Here is a 15,034-nt window from a genome sequence, read left to right as displayed (position 1 = left end):
TTCTCCTTACTCTTAATTCCCTATAGAGAGAGGGCATGTTGGAGAAAGTATACTGATTTAGGACATTTTAAGGGACTTCCAGTTTGGAAGAACACCAGTTCTTCTGTTTTTCTTCTTAATGAGAATGTTATTCTTCATTATCACCCCTATGGATCACCATCTGGTTCTCTAGCAACCAGCAAGACCTGGTAAGAAAATTGTTTTATTTAGCTGTGGCTTCTTTATCTAACTCTGAAAAGCAGAAGCCTGTGTTTTGGAGTGTGTTAGAGTCCCTGGCAAGGGGGCCAGGGAGTCAGAGAGATGGAATTGAGTCTGTGTACAGGATGTTTGTTATGACTTGGCATTGATAAATTACCCTCATAGTAAAAGGTGAAGCTGGCTGACTCTTGTCAAATGGTTTCCATGGCAGACAACAATTTGGTTTCAATTTAAAACAAAAGGTTTTTGTAATGTTGCTTTTTTCTTTAAAAATGTAGCCTGACTTTAAAACAGAGGATTTATTTTAGCAATAATGGCCTATCTGCTCCCTCACAGCAGTGCAAGTGTACATATTTAACCAGTTTTGAATTTCATATGTGCATTTGGCATGTAGTAGTCTTAAGTTAACTGTTATGTTTTGATCACCTTGCTCAAATTAACAGCTCTATGACTTCTTTGTGAAGTTCTGGGCTAGCTCCTTTTGGCTGTTAGCTGGGGCAGTGAATTGTACAAAGTTATTCCTACTTGGTTCCTGCAGTGGCATTTGGGCTGTATTTTCTTCAAGTTGGATTCATTTATAATTAGCTCTAGAGTGAAAGAGCCGATATTGAGAGGCTTCACTCCTCTTCTCAGTTTTTTAACTTGTAATTGCAGGTTGATTCTTGAAGTTTATATGCCAGTATTTTGTTTTGGACTCATTTATTTAGCTGGGAATCTTTTCTTGTTCTTTCAGTTGTCAATTTGCTTACTGTCTTTTATTAGCTTCTTATAGTTAGATGATTTTTTGCTGGTGGTTTACTTGAACATTTAAAATGAAAAAAAAATTGAGCTCAGTATCCTCATTCTTAGTTATGTGGTTAACTATTTGGGGCTTGGGCTTAAAACAGTTCGTAAATAAACCTAATTTAAAATTCAGTAAAATAAAAATCTGAAAGTCTTTATTTTTTAATACTGTTGGTAAGTATTAGTTAATATTTCTTGAGTACTTACATGTTCAGTACCTTCCTGAGTTTTAGATTTATCTCCTTTAATCCTTACAGCAGCCTTACAAGGTATAGATGAAGAAACTAGGCTTAGAGGGATTAGATATTTTCCCAATGTTTGTGTAGCTTCTTGAATCAAATTATATTGGATCCACAACTCTTAACCACTGTGTTATGTTTATCTGGTTCCTTCCCCCTACTGCAGCTGTTTGCTTCTCCATAGCTTGCTTTGTCCTCAATTCTGTGAGGTATTGCCCTGTATTTCTCTTTGTTAAGACAGCTTTACTGAGATGTAACTTATATACCATATAAAATCCATCCATTTTTTAAATTGTACAATTCAGTGACTTTTTAGTAAATTGACAGAGTTATACAGTTATCACCATGATCCAATTTTAGAACGTTCCTGTAAACCACAAAGATTCTTGTCCTAAATTTCTTTATCTTTTTTTAAAAAATGCTTCTTGAACAAAGGATCTATATCCTACATCTCCTTCTCCTTTAATACTCAGCTACTTAGCTTCTTAGTCATTACATAGTCATTATTCATTGTACTTTTAACTGGCTGGATTAATTCCAGTGAAACCATAGAGTGTATCAGAACTTAATTTGGAGAGTTAGCCATTAAACAGTTTGACTTCAGAGTAGATTCTTCCTATTTCACTGTATTACTTTCCATTTCCACTGTAAAGAGAGCTCATATATCCTTTTGTGTTAATTTATGTATATTTTATATTAATTTTATATTTATTTTTCAGTTGTTGATTCTTTATCTAGAGCAGGTAAATTTTACCTCTCGGTTTCAAACTATTCTTCATTTCACTTTGTTGTTCTAGGTGCCACAGAATTATTGCTTTTAGCTCGAAGGACAGACTTGAGACGCATTTCTTTGGATACACCAGATTTTACAGACATTGTTCTGCAGTTAGAAGACATCCGTCATGCCATTGCCATAGATTATGATCCTGTGGAAGGCTACATCTACTGGACTGATGATGAAGTGAGGGCCATACGCCGTTCATTTATAGATGGATCTGGCAGTCAGTTTGTGGTCACTGCTCAAATTGCCCATCCTGATGGTATTGCTGTGGACTGGGTTGCACGAAATCTTTATTGGACGGACACTGGCACTGATCGAATAGAAGTGACAAGGCTCAATGGGACCATGAGGAAGATCTTGATTTCAGAGGACTTAGAGGAACCCCGGGCTATTGTGTTAGATCCTATGGTTGGGTAAGAAGCTCTACTGATAGCAAATTCTGTGTGGTGTTTCTGCTTTACACAGGTTCCTAAAAACATTGACTAAGATAACATGACATATATATATAAAACATGACATACATATATATATATAGGTTTCCAGTAAACAGCTCTTTAATGACTGTCTATTTTTAGGGTATGGTGATTGGAATACAATCTCAAGTTTAAAAATTGCTAGTTTTTTGCATTGGATGTCTTAGATATTTTTTCTTTCTAAATTAAGTCCATGTTTGCTGACTTTGGGTGTTGTCTGCAGATTTTGCTCGGATTGCATCATTACCATGAAAAATGTGGAAAGAAATTGTTTTCAGAACTCTTTCCCTTCCCCTAGAAGCTTTAATTCCATTTTCAGTACTTTATAGTAAGAATATAGCTTACTTTTATTTCCCTAAATACATGAATAACTTGATTTCCAAAACTTTGTCTGCCCATGCAGCTTTACTTCTAGTTTGTTGTTGTTTGTTTGTTTGTTTCGTTTTACCATGCCACCCGGATCATAGTCCAGGGAAGTACAACTTTTTACATACTCAACAATTTTATTATTACTATGAGATTTATTCTGAGGATGAGCATAGTGACAAATTACACCTCAGTATGTACCAATGCCTTAGAGCCATTTAAACATCCAGGAGCCATAAGAATCACTTAGCACTGCGGCAAGAAACAGTTATTTTGAGAATTCAGTTTGCCATCTGACTAATACTGCTGGGATAAGCCTTTTGTGCCAGAGATGACAAGCCACCAAGGAAAAGAGAGAAAGTTCATGGAAAAGGGCACACAATGTTTTTTTTAAAAAAAGAAGTAAAACTGTAATCTCATTATTGGGAGGCATTTTCAGGATTGGCTCTAGAACACGCTGTTTGATCTGGAAATTTCCCACAATCTTATATACTGCTGTGATAAATGTCTTAAACACACTCTTCATATGCTTTTTTTTCCCTTCTATGCCATTAACTGATGATACCAGTGTAATAGGAGGGGTGGATCTCACCTTTAGAATATCTGAAAGTTACATTTTATTATCTATTTTTAGCTCATTTTCTGTATACTTCTATAGGTACATGTATTGGACTGACTGGGGAGAAATTCCAAAAATTGAGCGAGCAGCTCTGGATGGTTCTGACCGTGTAGTATTGGTTAACACTTCTCTTGGATGGCCAAATGGTTTAGCCTTGGATTATGATGAAGGCAAAATATACTGGGGAGATGCCAAAACAGACAAGATTGAGGTTTGTTTTTTGCTTTTTCATTTTCAAGCCACTTTTATAATGGGTTTTGAGTTGACAGTATAATAATTTGAGTACAGATATTCTTTCTTCTTAACAGTTGTCTGGGGTGCCAAAGGTACGTTTTACAGAAATTTTACTCAACCTTCATGATTCTAGGGATAATATATTCTCTTCCACATAATCCTGGTATAGAGAAATGTATTGGTATGAGAAATGGCTGTTGATCAGTTTCTAGTCTTAAAAGGTTATATAAGTGATTTTCGTCATTTTGGGTAAAGCCACTGCCTGAATTTCCTAGGGGTAATTTCTGCAAACCAAAATTATGTAAGCTCTATACTGGAAGAACTGGCTGTCCTAGGTTAGGAAAACAAAGTCCATATGTATGCGTGTGTGTGTGTGCGTGTGTGTGTGTATATATATATCTTTTATTGCTGTTACTGGTGTTGGGGTGGATGGTAGAATATGTTAAATAATATGCTGATTACATGCAAACAATTTTAAAATTGATTTATGGGCTGTGTGGGAGCAAGACTAATTAACCAATGGTTGGCAAAAAAATATTTACCAAGTGGTAGAATTAAGTTTGTGGCAATCAAATAGATTATGGTGAAAATAATCAGTAATTAATATTTTATCAGAATGTTTTGTTAGTGGCATATATCTCTGATATTGGTGTTAAGTCTAAAATTAACAACTTCGAATTAGACTTTGGTACAGGTCTTATGGATCGCATAGATAAAACAGAGTTAGGATCTCAATTTTCCTTTGGGGGAAACTTCTCATACAAGGATGGCTTTAAATGACTCTTCAGAGAGACACTGTACACATCTAATGGACAGAAAATTCAGACTCTAGAACAGTTGTTTTAGAAAGGTATTCTGTAGAGTACCTATGACTCTGAGGGAATAATGACTTAAAGGGCCTTGCTTCCAAAATGGAAACTTGGAATAGAAGAAACCCGTTAGTATTCCACCAGGCTCAAATACTGAAAGCGGCATCTGTTGTTCTTGCAGCTGGTTTTCATTAATAGAAACTTTTGCATAGACTCCATAAATTTTCTCCCTGTTAGTATTTCACTGCCTCCCACTCTTTTCAAATCCAAGTTGATGTTTGAATCTTTTAACAGTTGGAGTGCATTGCTAATGAGACAGAGGTTATGAGTTCATGTTTCAGACAGGCTTTTAGCTTCATTTTGGTCTGCTTGAATATAGATTGCCTACCTAATCCCATCTAGTCCACACCTGTGGATTATGAACTATACATGAGTGTATAGGTATGAGTATGCTTAGGAAAACAGTTTAAAGCCCGTATATTTTAGAAGAATATCTGCAAGAAAATTTACGTAAGGAATGCATTCAATTTATTATCACACAAGGTTTTTAAAATTCCATATTTGGTTTTGCCCATCTTAGCCTGTTGTAACTGACTGATTAGCCTGAAAATAAAATCATTTGTTTCTTACTGGGAAATATGTCAAGGCTCATTTTTCCCACTTTAGGTATAATACTTTAGATACAGAAATTTATTCAGAATAACAAATAGTTCAGAAGGGATTCAGATAACGACATCACAATTTATGGAGTTCTGAGTGACTGTCTTTAAGAATAAAAATTAATACACTTTATATAACAATATATAACATTGAATAAATAGGATGTGTTTTCCTAGTTTGTAGTGAGTGCAGTAGATTTTAAAATTAGAATTCCTTTTCTGGCCACTTTGTTATGTTTTCTTGAGCTATGCTCCTATATGTATGCATACACACACACACACATAGTGGCGTCATTGGCTCCTTCAGCCTTTCTTTCCTTCTTCCCTGTATGGTACCAGCATCCGTAAACCTGTTTTTAATTTTTTTTCATTCGTTCATTCATTCGTTCATTTGTTCCTTCATTCATTCATTCTTTTAATCTGCAAAGGCTCTGTCACCCATAAATCTTGTTTTTAGATCCATCTTTCTCCTTCTAGGTTTGCTGGAACACAACTGCTGTTTGATTTTTATCCCCTTTTTGTAGATTGATGTTTGTGGTAAATTTACTTCTGTATACATGAAGACCTCCCTTTATAATTTCCCCTGGAGATTCTGATGAGTTTTCACTATTAGGACATCAGAGCCTTTGCCATTTTATTTACATAGGCACATCTAGGAAATAAAGACAGCATATAGTTATTTATTCCCTTCTTATGTTGATGTAAAATCTGATACTTGGCAAACTAAAGAAAGAGTGCAGCTCTTCGTCTAAATTAGTCTTGCATAACTGGGGGAGAAAAACTGGGGTTTCCCATCCTGAGACTAGTAGTGATTCTAGGAGCAACTGCTTCTACCAGCTTTTCATCTCCCTTGACTTGATAATACTGAACTTGAAAACTTTTAGAAAGATATGTAATTTTTAAAATCCCTCTTTTTCCAAGAAGTGTATTTGCTAGCCTTTTGTTAGTGGCAGCTGATCCTAGATACTGATCTAACCCTAGTCTGGGTGACATTGTCCCTTCTAGTCCCATTTTCCTTAGAAAGCTTCTTAGCTTTTGTCATGCCTAAAAATGAAAGCTGCTTTTCGCTGGGACTATAAGAGAGTATCAAATTATGGTTATGTTAACCCTGGTCTCTTCTGAAAGACTTAAGAGTCTGGTTGGCCAGGCGCGGTGGCTCACGCCTGTATTCCCAATACTTTGGGAGGCTGAGGCGGGTGGATCACGAGGTCAGGAGTTCGAGACCAGCCTGGCCAACATGGCAAAACCCTGTCTCTAGTAAAAATACAAAAATTAGCTGGGCATGGTGGCGGGCACCTGTAATCCCAGCTACTCAGGAGACTGAGGCAGGAGAATCGCTTGAACCCTGCAGGCGGAAGTTGCAGTGAGCCAAGATCATGCCATTGCACTCCAGCCTGGGAGACAAGATGCAAGACTCCGTCTCAAAAAAAAGAGTCTGTTTGGGATCACACTGTTGTATATGTGTTTATAGGACATTTGGAAAGAAAAGATAATTATTTGGTAAATTATTATGTAGCAAGGTAAGACATAGTAAACCTATTTTGTCTTGAGTGGTGGATCACATGGGAAAGTCTCATTGTGTTCACTCATTTATGCTACCTGCTCACTTAGTGGAAATTCTTTAGATCAGCTTCTCACTTCCTCTTTTGTAAGTGGCGATGTGCCCAGATGCTGGCTACATTAGGGAAACCAGGGAGAAGGAATGGGGAATTCTAGGTATTAGATGTGTTTTTATGTTATACAGAGTTGTAGAAAGAATGACTAGATTTAACCTAAGCTTCTGGAAGGAGGGATTGAGCATAGGGCATTGCTAATGATGTCACATGTTTTTAAAAAAATGGTTGTGGTATTTGGCTCCTGCTTTAGTAGAATAACATATATGTGAGGGTATGTCTGTTTTCCCTACTTGTCAGGTGATAGTGGCCACCTATCTGTAGGTGTTATTTAAAAGGTGCTTGCTAGTACTTGTTTATGTCTCTTCTTCATTATGCTGAAATGACTTCATTGCCTTTTGTGGACAAACCTAGTTTACTTGTCTGCACTGTACTTCTGCCACCACCCCCTCCCCGCCTCCCGATTTTTACTATATTGTTGTGGGGCCTTCCCATAATAAGTACTAAAGCATTAGCAGAAAGAATAATTTTCATGTTTTTGATAGGGGAAAGATCAAAAGCCTTTATTTCGATTTTATATGACCCTGCAGGAGGCAGAACAGCATTGTCTTAACAGCATTCCTTTTTTTGGGGGGTCAGGTTTTACTGCTGAAAATGTCTGTTGCACTGAGGGCCTGTAGTACTTCTTACTAATAGCAAAGAGATGTCATTGATCATTTATAGGTTTAAAGCATTTTTGCCATGGTGTAAAATTCAGAATGTACTATTAGCTTGTATTTTCTTGAGGTTACTTTTCTTGTTGTGTACCCATTTAACTGATTGACAAAAATCAACGTTTCTAATCTTTGGTTTTATTGAAAACAGTAGTGTTGTCGTAGCTAAATTTTTTTCACAGTTTCTTTTTTCTTTTTCTTATTTATTTATTTATTTATTTATTTATTTTGAGATGGAGTCTCACTATTTTGCCCAGGCTGGAGTGCAGTGGTGCGATCTCAGCTCACTTCATGCAAGCTCCGCCTCCCGGGTTCACGCCATTTTCCTGCCTCAGCCTCCCAAGTAGCTGGGACTACCGGCGTCTGCCACCATTCCTGGCTAAGTTTTTGTATTTTTAGTAGAGATGGGGTTTCACCGTGTTAGCCAGGCTGGTGAGCCACCTGCCTCGGCTTCCCAAAGCACTGGGATTACAGGCGTGAGCCACTGCACCCGGCCTTTTTTTTTTTTTTTTTTTTTTTTTTTTTTGAGACTTGGTCTCACTCCGTCACCCAGGCTGGAGTACAGTGGCGTGATCTCAGCTCACTGCAACCTCTGCCTCCTAGGCTCAAGTGATACCCCTGCCTCACCCTCCCGAGTAGCTGGGATTACAGGCCCATGCCACCATGCCTGGCTACTTTTTGTATTTTAAGTAGAGACGGGGTTTCTCCATGTTGGCCAGGCTGGCCTCGAACTCCTGACCTCAAATGATCCACCCACCTCGGCCTCCCAAAGTGTTGAGATTATAGGCGTGAGCCATGGTGCCTGACCTGTTTTTTCATTATATACTTTTTATTTTGGTTTCTCCTCCCCACTTTCATTTCTGAGTTTCTACTGACAATGCAGCAACACCTGATAGTATAGGTAAAAAGATTTTCCTGTGTACTTTAAGAACATGTGTATTTGCTTTAAATCTTAGAGTAAGCTTCCCTACTTTAAGAGGATACAATGTCCATAGCTAGTTTTGTACAAACCTAATTTTACCTGGCACAACTTTGTTGGGAAACAGAAACGAAGATTATTAGAACCTTTAGTACCAAGAAATTTTGAATAAAGAAGGTATTATTTTGTATAATGTGTACTGAAAACTTGGCATTTGGTGAATGTTCTGTTTCATATTCTAAGCCTGAAATTGCAGGGCTACATTTTCCTATGATAACTTCCTTTATTTCATCAATACCCTAATAAGGAAGTTTGTTTCCCAAGTATTCAAACTTCTTTTTTAAAGGAATTTCTTTGTTTGGTATCTTAGCCTTTGAATTGTTAAAAACATATAGGAACTTGTTGATAATTTTTTTTACTGTTGGTTTGTGAGATTAATTCCTCCTTAAGAAATTATAATAAAAAATCTATTGTTGAGATGAGGCTGTTCTGATAATATGACAAGTATCAACAAGTACTTTTGAATCTTTGCCAATTTATAACATTAAAATTGATTATACCTTCAGTTTGAGGCTGGTCACGGTGGCTCACGACTGTAATCCAGCACTTTGGGAGACTGATGTGTGCTGATCACTTGAGGCCAGGAGTTGGAGACCAGCCTGGCCAACATGGTGAAACCCCGTCTCTACTAAAAATACAAAAATTAGCCCAACCTGGTGGCATGTGCCTGTAATCCCAGCTATTTAGGAGGCTGAGACACAAGAATCATTTGAACACAGGAGGTGGAGGTTGCAGTGAGCTGAGATCAGGCCACTGCACTCCAGCATGGACAACAGAGCAAGAGCTCTGCTTTAAAAAAAAAAGAAAGATTGATTATACTTTCAGTTTGAGAAATATTTAAAATAATTAATTTAAATACCTGAATATTTGCCCATATGTGCTACTTTACCACACAATATGTACTGTATGTTAGTGTGGATATATATTTCTCCCCAAATCTTCATAACATATCACGGAAGAATTATATTGATAAACTCCATCATTAGATTGCTCAACTCAGCAGAGCACCTGGATTTTGGATTTATGTTCATTGAGTTGTAAACATGGTGCTGTCCTGTTGTGTTATTTTGTGTCTGGGGTACATCGCATAACAATAAATTTGTGAACTCCTATTTGAAAATTGCCAGTTGATTATTGGGCACAGTGGCTCACACTTGTAATCCCAGCACTTTGGGAGGGTTGAGGTAGGAGGATCCCTTGAGGCTAGGAGTTTGAAACCAGCCTGGGTAACAATGAGATACCTGGCTCTACAGAAAATAAAAATTAGTTGGGCATGGTAGTGCACTCCTGGAGTCCCAGCTACTTGGGAGGCTGAAGTGGGAAGATCACTTCAGCCCAGGAGTTTGAGACCAGCCTGGGCAACATGGCAAAACCTCGTCTCTACAAAAAAATGCAAAAATTAGCCAGGCATGGTGGTATGCAACTATAGTCCCAGCTACTCTGGAGGCTGAGGTGGGAGGATCACTTGAGTCTGGGAGGCAGAGGTTGCAGTGAGCTGAGATCATGCCACTGAACTCTAGCTTGGGCAACAGAGCAAGACCCCGTCGCCCAAAAAACAAAAGAATTTATTTTAGCTGTGCTTAAAAAGAATGAGAGCAAAGAGGGCGGTTTTCCCTTGTTGACATGTTAATCTTTTCCCTATTAGGTTTTTGGGGCCTCAGGACAGTGAGGCTTTCAGAAGTGTCTTATGAAGCAGTTGAGTATAATTGACCAGGATGTTGACATTCATCATCATCATGCCTTCATCTGGAACTCTGTTCTCAATTTTTTCGTTTCCTGGAGTAATTCAGGTTTTAGAAAGCTTTGGTCACAGTAGTAATTTTTAGCTCTAACAGAAAAAGAGCATAGTAATTGCAAATGTTTAATATTCAATGGAAAAAATATTATATAACTACCCGGAGTAACTATGATACTTTAATTCTTTTCATATTTAAAATCACTTATATGTACTCAGACATAATGTATCTTGAAATACTTTAAAAGGCTTTGAATATAGCACTGTAATTGCCCCTACCTCTCTCTTAAACAGGTGCATGGTGTCCCTTTACTGCACCTAGTGGGTCCAAAGCATTTCTTTATACTTGTCACCTCAGTGAGATTTGGCATGATTGAAATGTTGTTTCCGTGGATAAATATTCTATGTTTTAAAATCCCTTTTATGTGAAATTATATTTTATGTTCTATGAAGTTGTATCAGAAAAAATATACTCCCCAACCCTCAGTCATATCTGTCTCTCTTACATGTAAGCTTTTAATTAACTGCTTGTTTTGGATATTGTCTGGAACATTAGAAGAGGATGGTTCATTTTGGGCATAATTTGAGTTTCTCTTCTAGAACTTTATAGCATTCCCACTCTAGCACATTTTATGGTGGGTTCTTGGTTGTCCTCCTGCATCTATTCCTTGAACTTGTCTTGTCAAGTGAAGTTGCATAGCAGCAATTTTGGTAGACTGGCTGCATTCCAAGATTGCATGGGCAATCCTGTCTTGACATTTAATGAGCTGATGAAATGATTCAAAGACTGGATGTGATGTCTGTAGAAGATTTGCCATTACCTCTTCTTTGTGCAGATAATGTTATGGTTAACCCACGTCTATTTCCTCTTGTAGCCTATATTCTCAGTGTGGTTTAGAATATTTCAGAATGTTAAACCAATGCCACAGTGTGGTCAAAGCAGCTGAAACCACTGGAGACTCTGGTTCAGATTTGGAGTTAGATTTTAGAAGTGACAGAAGCCTAATTTCAGTTTAACTAATTAAACCACTCTGAGGTAATACAGTGAAGTAAACCCTTAAGAGTTGCCAGATTTAATTAACATTGGCACAGTTTTTAAAGCATAAGTGTAATCTTTTGGAATTGCCTAAAGTGGTTCATTTGTTCTGGGTTCAGAATATACAAACAAGCTTTTGCCAGGATTTGTGTTATTTTAAACATAAGGGGCTTAAACTGTATTTATAGAACTAGTAACCTGTCCAAAACTTTTACAGGAATATGAGAAATGGAATAGTGATTTCTTTAAGACAGAGCAACATGTTCTTATTTCACTATGGTAACTTGTGCCTAGTAGAAAAAGATTGTGTGGCTGGTACATGAAAAATACTTAGTGGAGAAGTCAGTTTTCTAATAGTGTCACCTCTACAAAAGTAATGGAAGGAAACATTTCAGAAATTGGACTTTGTGTGAAGGAAAATACATTATCTGTGTGTTTAGATTCAAAGTCTCACAGTCAGATATTGTTTTAGCTGGTGATCCCTTAATCTTTTCAGAGGATCCTTATAATTCCTTTCTATATCATATTAACAAAAACGATAATAGTGTTTAATTTAATTTAATTTAATTTAATTTTTTATTTTGAGACTGAGTCTCACTCTGTCGCCCAGGCTGGAGTGCAGTGGGGCGAGATTGGCTCACTGCAAGCTCTGCCTCCCGGGTTCACGCCATTCTTCTGCCTCAGCCTCCCGAGTAGTCAGGAGTAGTCCTGGGACTACAGGCGCCTGCCATGACACCCGGCTAATTTTTTTGTGTGTGTTTTTAGTAGAGACGGGGTTTCACCATGTTAGCCAGGATGGTCTCGATCTTCTGACCTCGTGATCTGCCCGCCTTGGCCTCCCAAAGTGCTGGGATTATAGGCGTGAGCCACCGCGCCTGGCTGATAAGAGCATTTGTTAATAACAGCAGTTATCATCATCATTATTATTTGTGTGTCCTTGGGCTTGCTCCTTAGCTTTTTCTCTTCATTTTTCAAAAATTATGGAAAATGTCAGAGTATAGAAAGCAGAGTAGAGATGACCATGCACTACCTAGTTTTAACCATTGTTAGTACATGGCTGATCTAGACTGTAGTATGTCTTAAGTGGGAGGATTAAGGAGATGGCAGAAATGGGTTTTCTAATAATATATCTATGGTCTTGATATTTCCTTTTTGACATAGCCTAAAAGAAATGAAAGAATCAGGTCTTTGTCGCTCCTTCTAACCTCTTAGCTAATGTTTTATATGTAAACTTGCAAATGTGGCAAGAAGAAAAAAAGTAGTTTGTTTTTATTTTTCCGTCAAAGACGTGTGTGTGTGTGTGTGTGTGTGTGTGTGTGTGTGTGTCTGAAATAATTTCAACTTCATATTAGAATTAAATAGTATATAGCTGGGAGGAAAGAAAGACCAAATAAAAGACATTTGTTTGAAGCTTTACTGAGCCTGATCGATCTGAGGTAAGCCTGAAGGTGACAGGTATAGAGGGGACAGTGATGTAAACTAAAAAAGGAGCCAGTTAATTTTCTTATATGCTGTATATAGTAACCAGTCTGAAGACTCAAATCCAGCACAGTGCAATATGTAGCCACTAATTACATGTGGCTCTGCAGAACTTAAAATGTGCCTAGGTTGAATTGGGATGTACTTTAATTGTAAAACACATACTAAGAAGACCTAGTATAAAGAAAAAAAAAAACATAGATGTCATTAACAAAATTTTAATATTGATTACATGTTGAGAGAAAAGAATTTTGGATGTGTTAGATTAAATAAAGTATATTATTAAAATTCTGTCTACTGTTTTATACTGTTTTTTACTCATATTATTTCTTTTATTCTAGAAAATCTTTTTCTCTTTCTCTTTGTCAAAATTCTAATTCTTCAAGATGAATTTCAACGCCTATTATTTCCTGAAGTTTTTCCTGATTACTTACAGAGAGGGGATATTTGTGTAATTTTAGTGTAAATATCGTTTACCTCCCCAGTTAGATTGTAATACCTTAGCTGGAAGAGGCCCTGTTCAAACTTCTCAGCATTCATCATGTCTATCATGGTGATTTGCATTTACTGGATGTCTTTACTAATATTGTTTGATTTGCGGGGAAGTGAATTAGGGGTCTGGTAGAGCAGCAAAAGTGTACTCGTATGAAATTGTCAAATATTTGCTTTTTTTTGTTTACTGTTTTAGTTACTTTATATCTAACTAGCAAAAGTAAACAATAAAAATGGGAGTAGGAAATGGGAGGCTGTAGCTGTGTAGTTTCCTACTGGTTTCAGGATAGATAAAGGTCTCTTGGTTTTTGTCTCCAGTTTAACAGTGAGTGGTTGTTTTGGTCTTTTATTTTCATGTATTCTTTTATATTTACGTATTTTTATTTTGAAGCACTACATTAAATAATTAAATACAATCATGTAGCTGTTTACATTTAGGAACTAAAGCATTTTAATAAAATGATTTTAAAGGGCAGGAACCAGTGTTTGCCAGGTAGTGCACCTAATACTGTGCTATATATTTAGCATTATTTTATTTGATCCTTAATTAATTCAGTGATGGCAGTGGCGCTGTCCCTGTTTTTTTTTTTTTTTGAGACAGAGTCTCGCTCTGTTGCCAGGTTGGAGTACAGTGGCACGATCTCTGCTCACTGCAGCCTCAGCCTCCTGGGTTCAAGCGATTCTCCTGCCTCAGCCTACCTAGTGGCTGGGACTACAGGTGTGCGCCACCACGCCCAGCTAATTTTTTGTATTTTAGTAGAGACAGGGTTTCACCATGTTGGCCAGGATGGTCTCCATCTCTTGACCTCGTGGTCCGCCCATCTCAGCCTCCCAAAGTGCTGGAATTACAGACATGAGCCACCGTGCCTAGCCCGCTGTCCCTATTTTATTTGCGAGAACTTGCTTAAGGGTACCCACTGAGTGATAAAGCTTATATTTGAATCTGTTTCTGCCACAGTATTACTTGCTGATCATGAGAAATTTTTTAGAGAATAGAAGAATGAAGGGAAACTGGTAAATAGACACAGAATTATGTTTACTAAAAAGGTCTTGGAATTGTGGTATTTATTATTTTTCTCACAATGATTTTTAATTTAATTCTTACCTATTTTCTTTCTTTTTTAAAATTTTTTTCCTAGGCTGGAGTTACTTAGGCTGGAGTGCAGTGGCTTGATTATAGCTCACCGCAGCCTCAAACTCCTGGGCTCAAGCGATCTGCCTGCCTCAGCCTCCTGAGTAGCTAGGACTACAGGCTTATCCCACCATACCTGACTAATTTTTTGGTATTTTTTGTAGAGACAGGGCCTTGCCATTTTGTCCAGGCTGGTCTTGAACTCCTGGGCTTCAGTGATCCTCCTGCCTTGGCCTTCCAAAGTGCTGGAATTATAGGCATGAGCCACCATACCCAGTCCCATTTTCCTAATTCATACTTAATCATCCATCTTTTGTTTAAGCTATTTATCAAAATAAACAAAAATGTTGTAAAGTGATATAGCTGAAACAGAAAAGATTTTGTTAGTTGATCCTGTAATAGTTTTGAAGTAGAAATATAAGTGTTATTCTTTAAAAGTTTAATATTGGACATCTAGTTTATGCTTTTACACCAGCAAATTTTAATAGGAAGGCCAACATTTGAATGTAAAGATCAGCAAAATTAGTGTAATTTATTACATGTAAGATAATGCAAAATAAGATAGAACTAAATCTGAGAATAAAACCAAGTCAGGCATATTTTAACATACCACAAACTTGGAAGAAAGTTATGTTTTAGTGTTGTATAATACGGAATATTTATCACTCTGTGTTGGGTGCTCCCTGATAGACTG

At 37.3% G+C, this 15,034-nt stretch overlaps 1 protein-coding gene across 1 annotated transcript in view; it reads left to right on the top strand.

Annotated features, from left to right (window-relative positions):
• LRP6 (LDL receptor related protein 6) overlaps positions 1 to 15,034 on the top strand; it is a 153,625-nt gene that overhangs the window by 87,116 nt on the left and 51,475 nt on the right. Inside the window, exons 6-7 of the mRNA XM_050748223.1 lie at positions 2,018 to 2,414; positions 3,499 to 3,670. Coding sequence (XP_050604180.1) covers positions 2,018 to 2,414; positions 3,499 to 3,670 — 569 coding nt within the window. The remainder of the gene's footprint in view (positions 1 to 2,017; positions 2,415 to 3,498; positions 3,671 to 15,034) is intronic.

The sequence above is a fragment of the Macaca thibetana genome, chromosome 11, assembly GCF_024542745.1.
Source record: "Macaca thibetana thibetana isolate TM-01 chromosome 11, ASM2454274v1, whole genome shotgun sequence".
Lineage (NCBI taxonomy): Eukaryota > Metazoa > Chordata > Mammalia > Primates > Cercopithecidae > Macaca > Macaca thibetana.
This window is presented reverse-complemented; position numbering and strand designations above follow the sequence as displayed.